This window comes from Xenopus laevis, chromosome 3S (genome assembly GCF_017654675.1).
Source record: "Xenopus laevis strain J_2021 chromosome 3S, Xenopus_laevis_v10.1, whole genome shotgun sequence".
NCBI lineage: Eukaryota > Metazoa > Chordata > Amphibia > Anura > Pipidae > Xenopus > Xenopus laevis.
Genome location: NC_054376.1, coordinates 23,059,843 through 23,083,347, shown reverse-complemented (window position 1 = coordinate 23,083,347; position 23,505 = coordinate 23,059,843). Strand labels below are relative to the sequence as shown.

At 39.0% G+C, this 23,505-nt stretch overlaps 1 protein-coding gene across 1 annotated transcript in view; it reads right to left on the bottom strand.

The window, feature by feature from the left end:
* bin3.S (bridging integrator 3 S homeolog) overlaps positions 1–23,505 on the bottom strand; it is a 45,065-nt gene that overhangs the window by 5,633 nt on the left and 15,927 nt on the right. Inside the window, exons 2-7 of the mRNA XM_018255038.2 lie at positions 7,470–7,515; positions 6,307–6,347; positions 5,692–5,753; positions 5,479–5,615; positions 3,902–3,942; positions 1,301–1,442 (exon numbers count right to left, since the gene is read on the bottom strand). Coding sequence (XP_018110527.1) covers positions 1,301–1,442; positions 3,902–3,942; positions 5,479–5,615; positions 5,692–5,753; positions 6,307–6,347; positions 7,470–7,515 — 469 coding nt within the window. The remainder of the gene's footprint in view (positions 1–1,300; positions 1,443–3,901; positions 3,943–5,478; positions 5,616–5,691; positions 5,754–6,306; positions 6,348–7,469; positions 7,516–23,505) is intronic.

The following is a 23,505-nucleotide window of genomic DNA, read 5'->3' as shown; positions in this document are numbered from 1 at the left end:
GGAAAGTTAACTCAAAGGTGAACAACCCCTTTAATGTTCACAGGCCAGATACTCCCTAAGAACTCTTGAACATATTATATACATAAAGCACTTGTTCACCTTTAAATTAACTTTTAGTCTGATGTAGAAAGTGACATTCTCGAGATAATTTGCAGCTGGTTTTCTTCTTTTATTATTTATTATTTGTGATTTTTGAGTTATTTAGCTTTTTATTCAACAGCTCTCCAGTTTGCAATGTCAGTCATCTGTTTACTAGGGTCCAAATTACCCTAGCAACCATGCATCAATGTGAATAAAAGACGAATATGAATAGGAGAGGCCTGAATCGAAAGAAGAGTTATAAAAAGTAGCAATAACAATACATTTGTAGCCCTACAGAGCATTTGTTTTTTAGATGGGGTCAGTGACTCCTATTTGAAAGTTGGAAAGAGTCAGAAGAAGAAGGCCAATAATGAAAAAAATTATAAAAAAAAAATAGATCACAAAGACCAATTGAAAAGTTGCTAGCCATTCTAGAAGATACCAAAAGATAACTTAAAGGTGAACCACCCTTTAAATGAAGGCTAACTGACGGGCATACATACATATTAAGCATGTGGGTTGGATGAGCTACAACTGAATTAGCTCCTACACAAAATAAGGTCCCAAAAACAAGCATCACTATGATTCAGTTCTAGCATAAGTGAAATATGACTCGCAAATCTACCTAGAACATTTATTTTATTTGTCATGTACTGGGCTAGAATCACAAATGACACATCACTGTTACAATTCTCCATGAGATCATTTAACCTTATGGAAAACTTGCAACCACTGACTCTTTCAGTTACGTCTGAACTAACAGTCCCAGTATTGTAGGGCAGATCTGAATGGAAGTTGAGATAAGTGGATGCATGATGTTAGAACTATAGGCTGGCCATAGCCAATAAGCTTCTATATAAATAAGTATAGTGTGTACTAAACAAACCACTCAACATGTTATCATTACAGCTTTAGCATGGTTCTTGAGATCTACTATTGGTAAAACCATAAAAACCTGGCACCCTATATTGTTTGGTTTCTTCTCACAGCCAAATATGGGATCTATAGTTCAGAAACCCTTTATTTAGAAGGATCCAGCCATACACACATTAAACTATGACCTCATAGTCTACTTTCCAAAGTGTATAAAGGGAATAATTCCATATTAAAAAGTACCTACCTTACTACTGTTCTTTGCAATTGACCCCATAATGCATCCCCAGTTACTCTCAAAGATGCTGAGCTCATGGGATCTTCCTCTTTATACCCCAAATCTTACCTGGTGCAGCTTTGCAATCATTGTTCCAGTCTTATCTTTTTCCTCGTACTTCTCCACCTTGGTTTGAAGTCGTTTGTATTCCTGAAGGGCCTGCTCCCTGCGCTTAACTGCCATGTTTAGGGACGGGAACACACTGCTATACCTGTGGGACAGATTTTTAGTTCAAATACACATATGGCAGCTTAACTACAAAAAACAACAATAGAGGTATGGGATCTGTTATCCAGAATTCTTGGGATCTAGGGTTTTCGAAATAAGGGATGCAACAAACATTAAATAAACCTGGCAAGATTGTTATGCATACAATAAGGATTAATTTTATCTTAGTTTTGGATGAAGTATAAGGTATGGTTTTATTATTACAGAAAAAAAAGGAAATTGTTTTAAAAAATTTAAATTATTTGGTTAAAATGGAGTTTATGGGAGATGGCCTTCCCCTAATACGGAGGATTCTGAGTTTCCAGACAATGGATCCCATATCTGTAATCCCTTTTCCAGGCCTTTCTCTCGATACCAAAGTTGATTCTAAATCTGCTCTGCAATTTCTCCACCAACATAGATATGCCTGAAATCAAACAGCTCCCCTCTCATTCATGTCAATGTAATCCTAGTGACATTACTGATATAGGAAGTTTTCAGTCTGTAAAAACAGAGCTGTAAACCACCCATATAAGTGGTGTCAATGTCAAAAAACTAAAACGTAACGCATTAGCGTAATGCTTTAGCCATCGACTTTTTTACTTAATCCTCCAAATAACATAACTTTTTAAGTAAAAAGTTTTATTACATTCACTGCAAACTGGCACAAACTTACCTTTTCGCATTGCGAATATTTTTCCCGTTACCGGCTTTTATTACATTCTCCCTATAGATTTTTATATAGACTTATGGTAACATAAATCTGAACATAGTATTTAGTGCATCTTCTTTTGCACGCTTGGTTAGCTAATCCAATGATCAGAAGGGAATACTAATTAAAATATAGCCTCCTACTCAGAACAATGTGGCCACTTCCCAGGGGACTTCCCACTCAGTGGACAATTTGCAACACAGCTATCAGACTCTCTCTCTATAACCTGGAATCCACTGTAAAGACTAGCACTAGCACATTTTGCCTGGAACAGGGAACACTGCTCTGTTCTATTTAGGGCTCTTACAGACGAGCGTTTTTACCTGCGCTCCCCTGCGTTCCATTTTTCTGCGTTCAGCCGCAGGGGAGCGCAGGAATAGACGCATTACATTTTTCCCAATGGGGCTGTACTCACACAGGCGCGTGTAGGCGCCGAACGCAGGTTGAGACGCAACATGCTGCATTTTTCCTGCGTTCGGCGCCTACACACGCTTGTGTGAGTACAGCCCCATTGGGAAAAAATGTAATGCGCTCCCATGCGGCTGAACGCAGAAAAACGGAACGCAGGGGAGCGCAGGTAAAAACGCTCGTCTGTAAGAGCCCTTAGGGTTGCCACCTCACCCCTTTAAAACTGAACACATATGGAATCCACAGCCTGCATGGCTATTAGCAATTCATTAAGATGCACGAAACATGGCTACACATAAATCAGTTCAGTCTGCAGCATGCATCTAAATGAATTGCTAATTAGCCATGCAGGCTGTGGATTCCATATCTGTTCGGTTTTAAAGGAATTTACAAACTGGGTAAATAGATAGGCTGTGCAAAATAAAAAAATGTTTCTAATATAGTTAGTTAGCCAAAAATGTAATGTTTAAAGGCTGGAGTGACTGGATGTGTAACATAATAGCCAGAACACCACTTCCTGCTTTTCAGCTCTCTTGGTTTCCAGTCAGCAACCAATCAGTGACTTGAGGGGGGGCACATGGGTCATAACTGTTGCTTTTGAATATGAGCTGAATGCTGAGGATCAATTGCAAACTCACTGAACAGCTATGTCCCATGTGGGCCCCCTTATAGTCACTGACAAACTCAGAGTTAGAGAGCTGAAAAGCAGGAAGTAGTGTTCTGGTTATTATGTTAGACATCCAGTCACTCCAGCCTTTATACATAACATTTTTGGCTAACTAACTACATAAGAAACATTCTTTATTTTGCACAGTCTATCTTTTTACCCATTTTTTATTTTTATACTGAACTGTCCCTGGCAAGCTTAGTTCTATTTGAGAAGGCAACTTCTCTTCTGCCCACTGCAGCAGGGTAATGCCCACAACCATCAAGCACAAGGCACCCAAAAACAGAAAGGGAATGGGCAAATTTATACAACAAATAGGAAGCAGCCTTGAGACGGTACAGCAGAATGCCACTGATACAACAAAGACTGACACTAGAGTGGGGTACAAACCATAACCATATGTCACTGATACTTCTTGGTGTAGATCATACTAAGGAAAGACCTGAAAATTGCATCCATTTAGTGGGGATAGTGGGGAGTCCCCTTGACTTGGAGTCAAATCCCAGAAAAGAAAGCCAGGATAAACACAAATATCATATATTGAGATGATGTCTAACCTACACTGCATAAAAACCAGCAGCATGGCTCATTCAATCGCTCAAAGTCATGGATATATATTTATACACCAATTAATCACAAATTTGAGTATAGATTATTAAAATGGCTCTCTCCTTACCGCTTCAGAGGATCCATCACAGTCTTCTGGATCTGGTTGACCTGAGAAAGGGAGGCACAGTTACTTATGTACAAATAAAATAAAAGCCATATATGTTTAACACAAATAAATAACCCAGTTGTATTGGTTTGGTGAAGCTCCCCTTCACCAGATACACACCCAAAACTTACTATAGTGCTTGAGAAAGGTACATTATGCATAATACTTAAAATGGATTCTGGATTTTTATGGTGTAGTTTTTATCTCTAAATTACACTGTTTACACTGCAAATAGTTCACTCTAACACATAACGTTTAATTCCTCAACCAATATGTATATTTTTTTAGTTGCAATATTTATTGACAGATCCAATATATCTTAAAGGGGGCTTCCTTTCCTAGCAGATGTATTTGAGTTCACTCAAATAACTGATTCCAGTACAAACACAATCTAACAAAATAACTGCCTTTTGCACAAATCCTGCATGTAGAGAGACATGGGGGTATATTTATCAAAGAGTGAAGTTAGAGGTCTCCACAGTCCGCAGAGTGAAATATCGCCTCTCTCCATTAATTTTTATGGGATTTTTAAAGGCCTTTTTGTCAAATGGTGAACTTTCACCCTTTGATAAATACGCCTTTAAAAATACCAAAGAAATGAATGGAGAGAGGCGATATTTCACTCTGTGGACTGTGGAGATCTCTAACTTAATTCTTTGATAAATATACCCCATGATGTCTAGTGATTTTAAAGGAAAACTATACCCCTCAAACAATATAGGTCTCTATAAAAAATATATTGCATAAAACAGCTCATATGTAAAACCCTGCTTCAAGTAAATAAACCATTTTCATAATAATATACTTTTTTTAGTAGTATGTGCCATTGGGTTATCATAAATAGAAAATCGCCTTTTTAAAAAATAAGGGCCACCCCTGGGATCGTACGATTCTCTGTGCACACAAACATACCAACAAACTATACATGTTAGGTCACATGAGCCAATTAACAGTCAGAGTTCTGACTTTTGCTTCCACACTTAATCCTGTTACAGTTAGAGCTGCAGTATTTCTGGTCAGGTGATCTCTGAGGCAGCACACAGACCATCATGAAATAGTGGCTCAAGGCAAGAGATGTAAAAGGGCAACATTTACTTAAATATATAGACCAGTTTGGTAAGATTCTTTAATATGCCACTTAATATATAATAATAAAACTATTCATTGCTTAATTGTTCATTTTGGGGGTATAATTTTCCTTTAATAGAGTGAGCTCTAATACATCTTCTAGGCAAAAGGAGCCCCCCTATAAGATATATTGGATGTAACTGAGAATGAAGAGAAACAGATGCTGAGAGAGGAATAGTGAAGATAAACTTGATTATTTCAGAAACAGCACAAAATATTTAATTGATTGTATTTACAAATTTATTTCAGTATGCTGAAGCTTATATTAATTTTTCATTTTTGCGATAGTTGTCCTTTAAGGTACTTGGAGTGGAGGGGGTAGTGCTGATTTTTGGCATTTCTAGGAGTCAAAATGCTAGCTTTCAGTCCCAAAACAATAGTGCAAAACTATAGTGATCATAGTTATATACCTTTTCCTGGTTAAAGGCATCCATACGTTTCATGGCTGTATCAAGTGCTGTTACCATCTGAAGGAAATCCACATCTGGCTCACACAAGGGATTTCCCAACAGATCAGAGGAGATCCTGACTGCTGACTTAGACATTGCTAGGAAAGAGTATGGAGAATTATAAGAAAAGCTCTGTCAAATCATCATGTGTAGGGAAGTAAAGATAATATGTACCTAAATCAGCCTCAATGCTTTTCTTCATATCCTTCTGTAGTTTCTTGATCTGATCCTCCAACCTGTGAGGAAAGAGATGGATATAAATAAGTAAAAGGAGGAAAGAGAGAGGAAAGGTTGACTGCTCTGGGGTGTGAAATATAGATGTGCACCTTGAAAACAGAAAGCTATGTAGTGTTTAGGATTAGGAACATTATACAACAAACAGATGAAGAAAGGGGAGTACAGGTATGGGACCTGTTATCCAGAATGCTCAGGACCAGGGGTTTTCCGGATAACGGATCTTTCCATAATTTGGGTCTTCATGCCTTGTCTACTAGAAATTAATTTAAACATTAAATAAACCCAATAGGCTGGTTTTGCTTCCAATAAGGATTAATTATATCTTAGTTTGGATCAAGTACAAGCTACTGTTTTATTATTACAGAGAAAAAGAAAATCATTTTTAAAAATTTGGATTATTTGGATAAAATGGAGTCTATGGGAGACAGCCATTCCGTATTTTGGAGCTTTCTGGATATCGGGTTTCCGGATAAGGGATCCTATACCTGTATCAGCAATAAACAGTAAGATAATCCACTGGGAAGCAAGTGGAAAAAGGGGGCTCATACTTACTGCTGGAGCTTGCCATTTTCTCGTTCAAAGTCCCTCTCAACCTGGAGGTAAAAACAGACAGCAAGGAATAATAAATAACAAAGTGCAAATATGGCCCTGAATCTGCTGCCTGTTTCCAGCACTTCTATTTTATCTCTGTACTGTATATCTTGTATTAACTCATTTTTAGGTATCAATACAGGCCTGTCTCAGTCTTCCATATAGATTTTACTCAATCGACTATATCAGACGTTACTTCCTACCTTCTGTAGTCCCCACATACAAGGGAGACATGGCAGACAACAAGGTGGGAGTTCCTAGGGCTGAAAGTGCGTGTGTATTGTGTTTTGGTGCAATGTAAACATCCAAGGTGAGGGATTGAAGGCCATGTACTTCCTACCACAAAGTCAGTGATGTAACTAGAGGGGGGGGGCCCTGGTGCGACGCGCAGCCGGGACCCCCGCCCCCCTCCGTATGCAATTTTCCACCCGGATTTCAGTGGCGCGCGAGCTGCCGGGGGGCCCTGAGGGGGTGCGGGCCCTGGCCCGCTCATACCCCCTGCTCCCCTGGTAGTTCCGCCACTGCACAAAGTGGTATAATATATATATGTGTGTGTACAGCATGTACAGTCATATGAAAAAGTCTGGGTACCCCTCTTAATTCTTAGCCACATTCATTTTTGGGTTTAGTTCTCCTTTAAAGGTCGGTAATGGCCCTGGTGTTTCAAGGTTAAAGGCCAATTAAAAGCACTGGTCTCTGACAACTTACTGCAGTCCTCCTAGCCTTTGTCAGTCCAGGCCGGGTTTTTGCTTTCCAGTACTGACATGGACCCCCCCCCCCCTTCGCTTACTCTGTCACAAGGCCTAGTTTACTTTTTGGTGAAACAAATTTAATAAGAAAGAACATGAGGAGATTAGTTGCCACCAATAAATTGCTTTGTTTTTCCCAGGAAACTTTAGGCGATTTTGCAATAACCAAACATTGGTTTTGCCACCGGTGATTCACTTTATTGCCAGTGGGAAAGTATTTGGAGGAGATTAACCACACGCAGAAGAGGAGATCTGTTGCGGGCAACTAATCTCATGTATCATTGACCTATGGCATTTAAATGCAATGGTCCAGTCCCCAATAATGCACATTTTATCCAAACTGATGTAAATCTGACCAAAAATATAACTACTTACAGTCTTGGGGACAATCTGCTTCTTAGGTCCGCCCTTGAACAGATTCCTTAGGAAAAAAAGAGAGATAGATGACTTTAAGTTGAAATACAGTACAACTCCATGCACAAATGGCTTCTGAAACTGTGTTACTGTGTTCCTAAGGGCTATGGCACACAGGCTTAGGGGCAAATTTACTAAAGGGCAAAGTGGCTAACGCTAGAGAAAATTCGCCAGCGTAACGTCATTTTTTAAAAAAGACAGCCTCTATCTATACTTCTCATCCTTAAGCCAGGCATAGTTGCGCTCTGACGAAGGGACATAACTATGCTAAGTTGCGGATTTTACTGAACGTTACCGCTTGCGCCAGACTTTACTTCGCCATCTCAGACCAGGCGAAGTACAATAGATAGGAGTTGGTCAAAAAAAAGTTGAAAGAAGTCCCAAAAAACGCTGGCGTTTTTTTACTTTTTACTGGGTGATAGGCTGAAAAAGATTGAATTTTTTTTTGGGGTACCCTCCTTCCTCCTTACATTTGGCACCTAAATTATACAGTGGGCACATGTGTAGGGCAATAGAAGACCTCTATTTAATTTTATTAAGTTTCCCTGGCCTTGTGTGGTGTAATGTAATTGCTGCAGCGCACATGGCCATTGTACTTTAACTGCCGCCGTATGCTAATTAGGCATCTCAAGCGTTACTTCGGACTGTTCATCATATTATTGTTAGCGCAACTTGGCAACCGTTCGGTAACCTGTGCACAACTTTGGATCTTCGTGAATTTTACGCAGCCCTGGCGAATCTACGCATGGCAAAGTGTTGCGAAGTGAGCGAAGATGTCGCTGGCGCAACTTCGAAGCTAAGTAAATTTGCCCCTTAGTCTCAGCACCTTATATCAACCTTGGAGAAACACCTAAAACCACCACTGCTATCTCCCATTCATCTCTGGTACTGGTTCTTTGCAGCCTGGAAACATCTGTATTTATTGAATAACATGAACAACAATATGTAGGTGTGATCTAACATACTCCTAAGAGTGCCCATCCCACATAGGCTTCCCATGCAAATAAAAAAAGAAATGCTGTATGAAAGATGGGGATCCCCTGCTAAAACTGTCATTGGTACAGGCCATCGCCCATTGCCATCACTTGTCATAGAGTGTCTGATTTTCACAGTGAATAACACTGCCATAATCCCCCCTGAGTTTAAATGATAATCTAGACCCTTTGCATCAATATCATTTCCAGGGATTGTGACAGACCCACTTAAACAGATTCTGTCATGGTTTTATTTGGTATTTATTTATTTCTAAATTACACTCTTTACACTGCAAATAGTTAGGGGATGCACCGAATCCTTGTGCCTGGCCGAAAAACCGAATCCGCATATGTAAATTAGGGGTGGGTAGGGAAATCACGTTACTTTTAGTCACAAAAGAAGAATTTTTCCTTTCCAGCCCCTAAATTGCATAGGATTCAGATTCGGTTCTGTATTCGGCCGAATCTTTCACCAAGGATTCAGGGATTCGGCCAAATCCCAAATAGTGGATTCGGTGCATCCCTACAAATAATTCATTCTACAATATAAAATATAATTCCTGAACCAGCAAGTGTATTTTTTAGTTGTAATATTGGTGTGTAGGCAGCCACCTCAGGTCATTTTGCCTGGTCATGTGCTTTCAGAAAGAGCCAGCACTTTAGGATGCTTTCTGGCAGGCTTTTGTTTCTCCTACTCAATGTAACTGAATGTGTCGCAGTGGGACCTGGATTTTACTATTGAGTGCTGTTCTTCGATCTACCAGGCAGCTGGTATCTTTTGTTAGGAGCGGTTATCTGGTTACCTTCCCATTGTTCTGTTGTTAGGCTGCTGGAGGGAAATGGAGGGGGTGATATCACGCCAACTTGCAGTAAAGCAGTAAAGAGTAGCTAAAGTTTATCACAGCACAAGTCACATGACTGGGGCAGCTGGGAAACTGACAATATGTCTAGACCTATGTCAGATTTCAAAATTAAATATAAAAAAATCTTCCTATCAGTGTTATCAAACTCTCTTGTTTGCAACATTTACATGTATTGTCTCTCCAGGTCATACCTTCCCATGATATCCAGAGGGGACTTTATCCTTTAAATAAATTGTGTGTGCGCTGCCATTAGCTGGTGTGTACTTTCCCCGCCTCTGTTAGGGACATGCAGACAGCTCCCTGTACACATGAGCTGGCAGTCAGGCTGGCACTTCCGTCCTGTTTATTCCTAGCACCGTCTCATTCTATTCCCTGTGCCCACAGTATCTATAATTATGGGCAGGTAACCACTAGCTGCAGCTGGGCCTCCATCCTGTTTATTGTTACAACTCTGTTCACAGACGTTTCCAAAACCAGCAGTAGCAGATTGTAACCTTTTCCTCTCCAAAAAAAACTGATGGTTCCCATCAGGGGCGTTTCTGGGGTTTTTGCTGCCCTCCCCCTCTATTCGTTTCAGATAGTTCACCAGAAATAAAGATGTTTTCCAAATACTTTCTATTTGTGAGTGTTTTTCTAATGTTGAAGTATAAAGTTTCATTTTTCACCTTCTAAAGCAGTTCTGAGGAGTCCCAGACTCTGTAACTGTTCTAAATTGATACATTTATTTGATACATTTATCTTTGTCCCTGCTGAGCAGAAACCCTGAGTTTTATTAAAGGCAGCTATTAGAATTGATACAATAGTTGCTAATATTCCACAGATGCTGCTGAGAAATGTAGCAACTAAATGTAGCAAACAAATAGACGTGTTTTAAAAGATCTTTTGAAGACAGAAATATAAGCAAAACTGAATTCCACATCTCTCACCTTGCAGAGTTTTGTTTTTTCCCATCCCCACACCCCGTTTCTCAACCAGATTTGCTTTTAGATTGCAAGCTTTTTTGCAGGTCCCTCTTTACCTCTTGCATTGGTCATTGGTAGTTTTTGCTTATTTTCCTGTATGTTTAATGTATATATATAAATATGTATATTTATTGCACAAAGCTGAAGTTCTTGGTGATTTATAAATACATGCTAATAATAATGATTACCAAGACAAAGTATTTATCATATGAAAGGGAGAGCTAGGATCTAGTGATGTGCAGGCCGGCCAGAAACCCACGGGTTTGGCGGGTTCGGATTGGCTCCTGCACAAAATCTTCGGGTCGCGGACAGGTCCGGGTCGAGTTCTTCTACTGCTCTCACTGCCCGTGACCTAGCACTTCCACTGCCAAAATTTATGACTTGCTCCTGCCCATTTTGTGACATCACTGAAGGGCGGGTCTATAAACAGAGGGGCAGCAGCCGGCCGGGTGCGGTTTAGGGTTGGGTTGCAGATCCCATTTATCAAGCCTCAAATTTTTCTGGATGAGTTTTAAACGGCAAAAGAATCCAGATTTTGTATAGGAAAGAAAAAACTCAACATTTTTAGAGGTTTACTATGCTCCTAAATAGCTAAAATCCAAATCTGAAAATACTCCAGCTAAAACTTCTTGAAATATAATGTAGAAGTCAATGGTCATAATCTGATAAATTAGAACTTTTTGGGACGACAAATTGATAAAATCTTATTTTTCAGAGCGTCAATTAGAAAAAGTCGAACAATTCAAATAGACGCTCGATTGCTTGATCACTTGCCCTACATGCCCCGCATTATCAGTGAGCTAAATAATACAGCCAGACTCTGCTTAAAGGAAGCCCTTTTGCAAAAAACCCTGTACCCCCCATCCCAGTTAGACCCCCCATCCTCTCCCCAAGGTTTCCTTCTCCTTTAACAGCAATAACATGACTAAGATAAGTAATGCTATTGGTATATTAAGGGCATATTAAGGGCATCCGTGGTTATTGATATATAAAGGGCATCCGTGGGAGTTTGGTCAATTTGAAAAAGTCAAGTTTTAGTAAATATGCCCCTAGTGTTCTAGGTTAGATTCCAGTCAGGACACGGTCTACAAGAAACCTCTGTAAAGCCACACTTAAAGGAAAATTAAAGCTTAACCAAAGAAGTAGGGTAGAGATATTGTAAATAGCATTCAAAGAAAATGTTGTGATAGATATAAAAAAAAGTTATTTTCAGTTATAGTCAGTATCTATTTAACTGAAGTAGGATAGAAATGTTGCTTATTATGTTTTGGGCTTCTTCACCAGCCCAAGGCAACCACATCCCTTTAGCAGTAAAGATCTGTGTCTCCAAAGATGCCCCAGTAGCTCCCCATCTTCTTTTCTGCTTATTCACTGCACATGCTCTGTGCTGCTGTCACTTACTGAGCTTAGGGACCCACTCACAATATAAAGTACATGTAGAATATAAATGTCACTATATAAGTTTAGTAATTCATTCAGATAATTACTACATGGTAGCTCAGAAACTAGAACAACTAGCAACAGAATTTAATAATCAGCCCTGTAGCATCAGTTTATATTACAGGCCAACCTCATTTTCTGCTTGATAATTTGTGACAACCCCTAAACTTAGCTTCTCAACAGCTGCTCAAAGCCCACTGAGCAGACGCTTTCCAAGATGGTGACCCCCTGTGACAAGTTTGAAGTCCTGGATCATTGCTGCTATTGACAAGCTGGTGCAATAAGTTCAGTATGTAAAATACGGCATTTTCAACCATATTAATTTTTAGGGTTTAGTTTTCCTTTAATATGTCCTCTCTTCATAAATAAAGTGTCTCAATTATATTTATTTTCAAAGAATTTTTTTAAGATCACCTGCCCTACATGCCCGGCATTATCAATGAGCTAAATAATACAGCCAGACTCTGCTTAAAGGAAGCCCTTTTGCAAAAAAACCCTGTACCCCCCACCCCAGTTAGACCCCCCCCATCCTCCCCCCAGGGTTTCCTTCTCCTTTAACAGCAATGACATGACATGAAATGATAAGTAATGCTATTCAAAAAATGTATTAAAGAAACTACAGACTTACAGTACATGAGGAGTTAAAATCTGGGGTAATGAAATATGATAGTACCCCTTTAAGCTATGACATAACTTATTAGTATGTCAGATAAACTGCATCATGTGAAAAATATCTGAATTCCGCTGAGACTTTTTAGGCACATTTTAGGCCCGCTCGAAAATATGCATTTGCACTCAAATGACAGCTACTTGCAGAAAGGGGGAAAGGGGTGGATTTCCATTACATATTAAAGATACTCGGATTCCTGGCATGCGCTAAGAATGGAATGGGAAATCGCACAGCAAATTATACACAACTGTCATCCAATTTTCCAAATGTTTGATAAGAATCCAGGCACATGAGCTGCAGAGAACAAAAGACAGAAGACAATGAGAGACTGCACAACATCTAGACACACAAAGGGCCCCGTCTACATCCATTTTTTGTTTTCATAAAACCATGCATACATAAAACATATTATACATTCACACACACACACACACCTATATATATATATATACATATATACAGAATGGATCAGCACTAACTTTATGAAAAAATATGATGTTTATTTTACATATGGAAAGAGCATCAATTCAACATTTTAATCCCACCAAAATATACACACACAAACACACGTACACGTATGGGGCCAGTTAACTACAATGCTCATATCTTTAGTCTTCTAGAAAATCATATAAACATTAAATAAGCCCAATAGGCTGGTTTTGCTTCCCATAAGAATTCATTATATCTTAGTCTGGATCAAGTACAAGCTACTGTTTTATTATTACAGAGAAAAAGGAAATAATCTTTAAAAATTTGGATTATTTGGATAAAATGGAGTTGATGGGAGATGGTCTTTCCAAATTCCGAGTTTTTGGATAACGGTCCAATACCTGAATATATATATATACAGGTATGGGACCTGTTTTCCAGAATGCTTAGGACCTGGGGGTTTATTAACATCTTCAAATGGGTCAACGGATCTCTACCAGTGACTTCTACATGAACTCGGAAGGTTTTAGGCGGTGATCAAATTAGAGTTACTTCCAGGGTCAAGGTATAATAAATCTCAATTATTAATTACAGATGTTCAATTATGTTAAAGTTATGTAATGGTTTTAAGTTTGATAAGACTTATCAGGATACATTGTTGTAAATATCACAACCACCAGGTCAGAGAATAGCAATTATATTTACAAATAACTTTACAATAACTGAAATAATATAATTGATATTCACATATTTCAGTAGGCAAACATGCATTCTTTTGGTTTATAATCCCTTTAATCCCTTAGGTGCTACAGATGATTTGGAGGTATGTAATAGCATCACATAGTAGGAACCAACAGACAGAACTAGTAGTTAAAGTGGACCTGTCACCCAGACACAAATTTGTATAATAAAAGTCCTTTTCAAATTAAACATGAAATCCAATTTCTATTTAATATTAAATCATTCATAGCTGTTGTAAACTCATTTAAAAATCTCAGCCGTCAATCAAATATTGTCTGCCCCTCCTCTATGCCTTGGGCATAGAGGAGGCGGGGCAGACAATTACTTTCACTTTCCATTCAGCACTTCCTAGATGTCACTGCTCTCCCCACATTCCCCCAGTTCACTTCACTATTTAATTGTGTAGTCAGGACATGGGGATGGATATTGGGTCCCCCCATTCTGGTACACAAACAAGATTCTGAGATGATGTAAGACTTGCCTTATTAACAATGTCCACAAAATGGCTCCTGCCAGCTTGCTATAATTATGAGTTCCCAGACTGAAGGAAACAATATTCAAATAATTTATATAGTGTAATTAAAGCGATAAAATAGGATTTTGAATAATTTTTTTGGGCGACGGCTCCCCTTTAAACTTAAAGATGAAATATATTGCTATTTCTACAGTAACAGCACACTGCTGAGGAAGACTGGGGTATAGATTCAGCATTACTGTGGATAAGTAATAAAGCAGGAGTAATAAACAACCAAATGTTCAGGAATTTTTGCACAGTCTGGATCCTCTTTGAATCCACTCCAGACTATATTCTCTGAACAGGCAAGGCTAAACAATCCTCTGTATAGTGTTTATTCTACTATATACAAATTCTGTATGTAAGCTATTTTGATGATACAGTCTAGCCACTCCACCCTATTTATTCATGATAGATATATGAGACAGAAGTGGGTGTTTAATGCAATGCTCTGGCCTTCCTTTTTCACCCCTTTCCTTACTTCCCCCAATTTTCCCTGTTATCTTATTATTTGTCTTTACTCTTGCGGCTAATCGCCTCTCAATGAAAATGTGAAATAATGCAATAAGGAATATGGTCATTGACACTATATGCTGCAATACTAATTTTCGAAAATGTCAATGTTTTATCTTTTTCTGTACTGTAAGTGCTTACCTGTTGCACTGCACTGTTTATACTGTTCTTTTATTATACATCATACCCATTATCAGAACAGAGTGATGCCTGTTAATAGATTCAATATTTGTTATCACTTATAGGACCCTATCACATACACACATGCTATGGTCAACGTTATCAAGTCCCAATTACCCTGCCTGTAGGATTTGCTAGTAAGGAAGGTTAAGCTTTCCACTGCTGCCTGTGACATGACACAGTGATCCAGTGATACTGGAAAAAGCTCAAGGTCCCATTCACTTTTAAATTTCAAGCAGCACTTGCTTTAGACCCATTATATTAAAGGAAAACTATACCCCCGAACAATGTAGGTCTCTATAAAAAATATATTGCATAAAACAGCTCATTTGTAAAACCCTGCTTCATGTAAATAAACCATTTTCACAATAATAGACTTTTTTAGTAGTATGTGCCATTGGGTAATCCTAAATAGAAAATTGCCATTTTAAAAAATAAGGGGCTACCCCCTGGGATCCTAGGATTCACGGTGCACACAAACCATACATGTTAGATCACATGAGCCAATTAACAGACAGAGTTATGTCTTTTGCTCCCACACTTCTTCCTGGTACAGTTAGAGCTGCAGTATTTCTGGCCTGGTGATCTGTGAGGCAGCACACACCTTCACGAAACGGTGATTAAAGGCAAGAGATGTAAAAGGGCAATATTTACTTAAATATATATACCAGTTTGATAAGATTCTTTAACATGCCACTTGATATGATGTAAACTATCTGTTGCTTAAGTATTCATTTTGGAGGTATAGTTTTCCTTTAAGTGTATGGAATATTACATCTTTGACAAAACACCTGAGACTTCTGGGCATCTCAAATGTTGATAGGTAGGCTCTGTTTGTGCATAAACAGGTTAATCCTTTCAACCTTTGCTTGAAGTCAGAATTCCACCTTCTTGATTAGAGCAATGGTGCTTATAGCCTAGTCTAGCCAGTACAGTGCTGAAATATAATGCCAAATGTGCCTGTTGACATGTAGGGGCACATTTAGTTAGGGTCGAATATCGAGGGTTAATTAACCCTCGATATTCGACTGTCGAAGTTAAATCCTTCGACTTAGAATATCGAAGTCGAAGGATTTACCGCAATAAGTTCGATCAAAGGAAAAACTATTAAGTCCTTCGAATCAAACAATTCGAGGGATTTTAATCCATCGATCGAACGATTTTCCTTTGACCAAAAAATTGTTAGAAAGCCTATGGGAACCTTCCCCATAGCCTAACATTGAGGTTCGGTAGGTTTTACTTGGCGAAGTAGGGGGTCGAAGTTTTTTTTAAAGAGACAGTACTTTGACTATCGAATGGTCGAATAGTCAAACAATTTTTAGTTTGAATCGTTCGATTCGTAGTCGAAGTCGTAGTCAAAGGTCGAAGTAGCCAAAAAAAATCATTTGAAATTCAAAGTTATTTTTCTTCTATTCCTTCACTCAAGCTAAGTAAATGTGCCCCGTAGAGTCTACTGTGCATCCAGTATTCTTCAACTCTGGCTTGTTCTTGTGCCCCAGGACTTAAATTAGGAGACACATGGATAGACTGCGGTCAGGCCCATGAGACAAGGTCAAGTGCAATGAGAACCCATATTCCTTCTCAATCTGTTTATGCGTTTTATCCCTATATCCCCTTTCCAAACTCATTCTCCTCCCACCACACACACACACACACACACACACATGGAAAATGGATAAGCCAGAGCCCTGGCAATGGGGGCTTTCTGGCAGCAAAGAATAATTAGAAAGAAAAAATAATTATTTCAGAAAAAAATTATGCACATGGCAACGGGCTTGCTAACAGCCAATGGGATGGCGGCACTGGCTGGACCGCTTTTTGGAGGCTGTCTGTGCCTTGGTATATTTAGAAGGCCTGACTCACAGCTTGTTTACAGTACAGATCTCCAGATGGACTCGTGGAAAGCACAATCCATTGCAAGTAAAATACACAGATATATCACAGCTTTTTATCAAATCTCAAGAGAAAGGCACAATTAACCACCTGATTGCCACGTCGGGTGCTAAGCATGGTAAACGCAAGCCCATAAGGCAGGGTTTGGAAACCTTAAAGGGATTCTGTCACGATTTTCGTTTTTATTTCTAAATTACACGGTATGGACTGCAAATAATTCACTATACAATATAAAAAAAAATTCCTGAACCAACAATTGAATTTTTTTTTTAGTTGTAATATTAGTGTGTAGGCAGCCATCTCAGGTAATTTTGCCTGGTCATGTGCTTTCAGATAGCCAGCATTTTAGAATGGAACTTCTTTCTGGCAGGCTGTTGTTTCTCCTACTCAATATTACTGACGGAGTCGCAGTGGGACCTGGATTTTACTATTGAGGGCTGTTCTTAGATCTACCAGGGAGCTGTCACCTTCCCATTGTTCTGTTGTTAGGCTGCAGGGGGGGGAAGGGGGTGATTTCACTCCAACTTGCAGTACAGCAGTAAAGAGTTTATCAAAGCACAAGTCACATGACTTGGGGCATCTGGGAAACTGACAATATGTCTAGCCCCATAACAGATTTCAAAATTATAAAGAATCGGTTTTCTCTTTTGAGAAATGGACTTCAGTGCAGTATTCTGCCGGAGCAGCACTATTAACTGATGCGTTTTAAAAAAAAAAATTTTCCATAGCAGTATCCCTTTAAAGGAGAAGGATAGGTTAAAACTAAGTAAGCCTTATTAGAAAGGTCCACCTAAATATACCAGTAAACCCTCAAAGTAGTGCTGCTCTGAGTCCTCTGTCAAAAGAAACACTGCATTTCTTTCTTTCTATTGTGTACACATGGGCTTCTGTATTAGACTTCCTGCCGTCAGCTTAAACCTCCTTGCCCCGGGCGTGAGCATGCTCAGTTTGCTTCCCTCCCTTCTCTGCTGTAATCTGAGCCCAGAGCAGGGATAGACTCAGGCAGGAAGTGATGTCACACCAAGCAAATACTGCAGCCGCTACCCTAAACAAACAGAGAGCTTCTAGAGCTTTTTACCCAGGTATGGTAAAATATTCTACAGAATAAATGTAGCATTCTAGCTTTTACTATTGCAGCTAATCTATTGGCAATAAAATGCCTCCATAGCTTTCCGTCTCCTTTTAGTTCTTCTGAACTGGCAGAATTTTCCTACAACTACGTTCAATGGTGGAATTCTGGGGCTTGTAGTTCTGCCCCAGCCAACATGTCAAAAATTGTCCTTCCCTGCAATAAACAATAATAATAAACATGAGGAACAGAAGGTAAAGTGACGCACATGATTCCTGATGTCGATATCAAGCACCCACTGCACTCAAGTGATTCTCTTTCCAGGAACCCTTACTTCAGTTTCTATGCAGCTTGTACTCCTTCCTCAAGATACACATGCAATGTAAAATGCCCCTGTTGGCATAAGCATTTAAATGATGGGACTATTTTATATCCTTGCTTATGTATCAATATATAAAATGTGGAATCCTAAAATAAAAATAATTTTAACTTGAGGTGACAGGGAGTTAGAATATCACTTTGCCTGTCCACAAACCATTGTGTAGCTATATCCCCAAGTGCATTTCCAGCTTGCACAATTAGTACATATATGGGATTAATTATCATTAATGCATGGGACTGTGGTTTTACAGATAAAGGGACTACTGTAACTTGGGTCACTATACCATAAGCTCAATAGAATTGCTTTGCCCAAATAAGGATTCATGGAGCTTAATTGCAATCAAGTAGAATGTGAAGATTTATTATTACAGATAAAGAGGTAATAATTACAGAATTATTTGCTTAAAATAGAATCTATGGGAGATGACAGCTACTTCGTAGCTTTCTGATTATCTAGCTGTGCCTCAAGGTGCTCCACAGCACCATCAACTGGCAGTTTATCCGGGCAGTAGTCACTCATAGCATCATTATACATCTCAGATTGTTCAATATCACAGAAATACTCACTATAATTATAAAGTGCTGCATGGTCATTATCACTGTATTGAGATGCTCAGCACTGTTATACACAGCAACCTGTTCATTATCAGTATATATACACATACTCACTGCCATTATACAGTGCAATCTGGTTATTATCGGTATATGGACATATTTAGCATTATACAGAGCAGCCTGATCATCACCAGGGTATGAGAGGTTCTGTATAATTACACATCGGAGCCTATTCATTATCAGCATATATAGATATTCAATCATTATACAGAGCAGCCTGATCATTATCAGTGTATAGAAATACTCATAATCATTATACAGAGCAGCCTGGTCATTATCAGTGTATTTAGATACTCATAATCATTATACATAGCAGCCTGGTCATTATCAGTGTATAGAGATACTCAGCATCATTATACAGAGCAGCCTGGTCATTATCAGTGTATTTAGATACTCAGAATCATTATACAGAGCAGCCTGGTCATTATCACTGTATAGAAATACTCAGCATCATTATACAGGGCAGTCTGGTCATTATCAGTGTATAGAGATACTCATCATCATTATACAGAGCAGCCTGGTCATTATCAGTGTGTTTAGATACTCACGTCATTATACATCATGGACTGTTCCATATCAATGTACAGAGATACTCACTATAATTATAAAGAGCAGCCTGGTCATAATCAGTGTGTTTAGATACTCAGCATCATTATACAGAGCAGCAATGTCATTATCAGTATATAGAGATACTCAATTATTATACAATGCAATGTGTTCCCTATAATAATATAGGGATACACTATGGAAGGCTGTGCCTGTTCCACACACAACACTTTAGAACAGTAGGGGGTGAGTAAGGAAAAACACTGGGGAGTGGGGGGATGTTGAGGGGGATTATGTTTGCTGAGTTTCTTTGGCTGCATTTGATATTTTTCATTTAGCTCTGGAGTTGGGCCAGAAATATAGAAGAATGGGCTCTACATAGAAGAATGCTGTGCGTATGGTGGGCTAATTAACCCTTGAACTGCCAAGGAATATATGTGCACCTCCCAAAGGAGCTGAACATCAGCGACAAGGATCCAGAAGTGACCTTAATTGCTTCAATCAATTGCGTCCCCTTTCATTGAAGCTTTACATTATTCTTTGTAAATTGTATAGCTATGTCATTTAAAATCAGCACAAAAAATAAAAGCAAGTATAGTATAATTAAGCACTGTTGCAATCTTATTGCTGTTACCCCGACAACAACAGCATAGCCAAATACAATTAATCACAAATACAATCTGCCTTTTCCAAAACTACATCTTCCAGCATCCCTATGCCAGCTCAACTGAAAGCATGAATGCCTAGTCCTACACAATTCTTTATGTACCTGGGTGTATAATTTGGATATTCCAATGTACTGGCAATAAAAGAAAATAAATGAGAAAATAATCTAATCTAATTATATAGCGGACATCTAAATCTACACATAACCAGGGAAAGGGCTGTGTGGATTTCCCTGTGCACTGGTGCCCCATTTGGGTTCGTGGGTCATATTATGGTACTTTCTCTATTATAGATGCCTAAATTTGCCTATGTATTCTCGTATGGGAGAGATGTGGACATGATAGAGATGCACTGAAACCATCGTTTTTGCATTTAGACAAATGCTTAAAGGAACAGGAACACCAAAAAATGAAAGTAATGAAAATATCATTTAGGGGTATATTTATCAAAATCCGAAAAAATCTCACTATTTTCTGAAATCTACTCCAACCAAATCCGCACGGTTATTTTCCTTTATTTATCAATACGTTTTCACGAAAATTTCCATTGTGGGGAAAAAACTGTAAAAAATCATTTAAAATTTGCACTGTACCATTTTTTCGGATTTTTGCCAGAAAACCATGAAATCTTCGGATTATTGCATGAAACCCAGCGTAGATGCCGGCTTTTCAGAATCTGACTTTTTCCATCCTCAGGGTATAATAAATCCACAAAAATTAAAGTTTTCTTTTCACTAAAAGCTGGGATTTTATAGTAAAAAAAAATAAATTTTTTCGAGTTTTTGGCATTCGGACTTTAATAAATAACCCCCTTACTGTTGCCCTGCACTGGTAAAACTGATGTGTTTGCTTTAGAAACACTACTATAGTTCATATAAACAAGCTGCTTTGTAGCAATGGCAGGAACTGAAAAAAAGGCTATATGGCACAGATTAAATAGTGGATAACAGAAATACACTATTATGTTCCACGGATCTTATCTGCTATCTGCTGTTTAACCTGAGCCTTTTCTACTTTGAATGGCTGCCCCCATTGCTACACAGCAGCTTATTTATATAAACAATAGTAGAGTTTCAGAAGCAAACACAGCAGTTTTACCAGTGCAGGACAACACTGCATTATATTTTCATTACTTCAAAGGGGTGGTTCAAAGAGAATGACCAATCCTATGCAATTTTTCAATAGGTCTTCATTGTTTATTTTGTATAGTTTTTGAATTATTTGTGGTCTTCTTCTGATTCTTTCCAGCTTTCGAATAGGGGTCACGGACCCCATCTAAAAACAAATGCTCTGTAAGGCACGCCATTGTCAATCCCTGCACTGGCTTCCATTACCTTTCAGAATCAAATTCAAATTAATGACCCTGACATTCAAAGCACTTCATAACTCTGCCCCACCCTACATCTCTGAACTCATCTCTATATACTCACCCAAACGCTTACTACGTTCCTCTACTGACCTGCTACTCAACTCTTCTCTCATTACCTCCTCACATGCTCACATTCAAGATTTTGGATCTCTCTCCCACGGTCTGTCCGACTTTCTCCCAACCTTTCTGCTTTCAAGAAATCTCTGAAAACGCACTTCTTTCAAGAAGCCGACCCTCACTCTGCTTAACTACCAAACACAACACCAAATACAGTACCACATTTCTCACCCACTTAATTCGATCTTGCCCACTCCTACACCTTGTGTATTACTATAAATTCAAATAAGAGGACAGAGGGACAATATGCAGGATGACTGCCAATGTGCAATTTATTGCTATCCACACGACATGTTTCAGGCGTCACAGGCCCTTTTTCAAGTGTGTATTACTCCCTTCCCTTTACAGTGTATGCCTATGCATAGGGCCTTCCTCACCTTTTTGTACCTGTATTGATTGTGATGTATGTAACTCCATATGTTCTATGTATATAATTCATGTGATTTAGTTGTATAAACACATTTACTTTACAGTGCTACGCAATATGTTGGCGCTATATAAATACATGTTAATAATAATAATGTATTGTTATTGCTACTTTTGATTACTCATCTTTCTATGGGGACCCTCTCCTTTTCCTATTCCAGTCTTCCAGATGAATGCATGGTTGCTAGGGTAATTTGTACCCTAGCAACCAGATTGCCGAAACTGCAAACTGGAGAGCTGCTGAATAAAAAGATAAATTATGGAAAAAACACAAATAATAAAAAAGGAAACCGATTGCAAATAGTATCAGAATATACCAGTCTACATAATACTAAAAGTAAACACAAAGGTGAACAACCCCTTTAAAAACACAATTTTTTTATGTTACTGGTCCTTTAATGTTCAGATGGGAATGAATTCTCTTCAGTTTCTGCAGGGTACAAAACCTCTTGGTCTATTAAATGAAAAAAATCAACTTAGTTTAGGTCAATATGGAAGCTTAGGTTTATAGTACCTCTACCTGTGATAATAACAGCATAGAAGATGCTATAGATGCTGTACTCTTGATCTATTACAATGAAATCCTTGATCATCCTTCAGGGTACTTCTAATTGTTCGGATGTCACTGTTTGTTTAAACACAACACAACACAACAAAGTAACATTTTTAAAAGGGTTGTTCAAGTTGAAACAAGCTGCTTTCATATTGTGACAAAGAGCTATGTCCCAATAGGCTGCCTGTATATGATGGGAGGTATATAGCACCCAGCCTGAGGTATTGGCTCCTTTAAATCTCCAGGGTAAGACAGGTTAGGACCCTGGAGCAAGGATATAGTTCAGTATGCTGCCCAATTAGTCCGCAGGTGGGGCTGTTTAAGGGAGCCTGGCGGGGAGTGGGTGTGTGTTGTACTGGGAGTCAGAGAGAACCTCTGAACACACGCTGTGAAGTGTTTTGTGAAACAAACTGTGTGTTTGACTGCAACTCCAAATGGCAAATGTTTGTTACCACCGCAAGGAACTTTCCTATGGACTGTAACACTGCAAACCGGTGAGGTTTACATTATTATTTGACTGTTTAGCACGGAAATTGTGCCTGTTTAAGTTGTCCGGTTTGAACAATAAAACCCCAGGCAGGAGCCTGTTTCACTTTTGTTGCAAACCTAAGCCTCCTGTCTCCTCTGTAAGAACTGTTTTACCTGAGCCCTACCGGCTGCTTTGAGCTATTCTCCACAAATGGTGTTTCGGATGCGGGCAACAGAGAGACAGTGAGCATAATAGGACAACCATTGTTAAAAGGGCAGTGCTATCTGCTGCAGACTGTGGGAGTTGTAGTTCAACAACATGGAGGAACTTGTGTTGCAGCTGGCCAAAGTCAATGCTAGTCAGCAGGAGGCAAATGCTGCCCAGCAAGAGACCAATACCATCCAGAGGCAGAGTATGGCCACCCAGCAAGAGACTAATTGTTTGCTTGCAGCTCAACTGACAGCATTAGCAAAAGCGGTTGAGGCTGATCGACAACTCTTGACGGATGTGGTACAGCAGATGATTGCACTGGGGTCCAATGTGTCGAGTGGGGCCCCTAACACAGATAGCTCCATTAAGGCCAGTCGTTTTCTGCAAAAGATGACGCC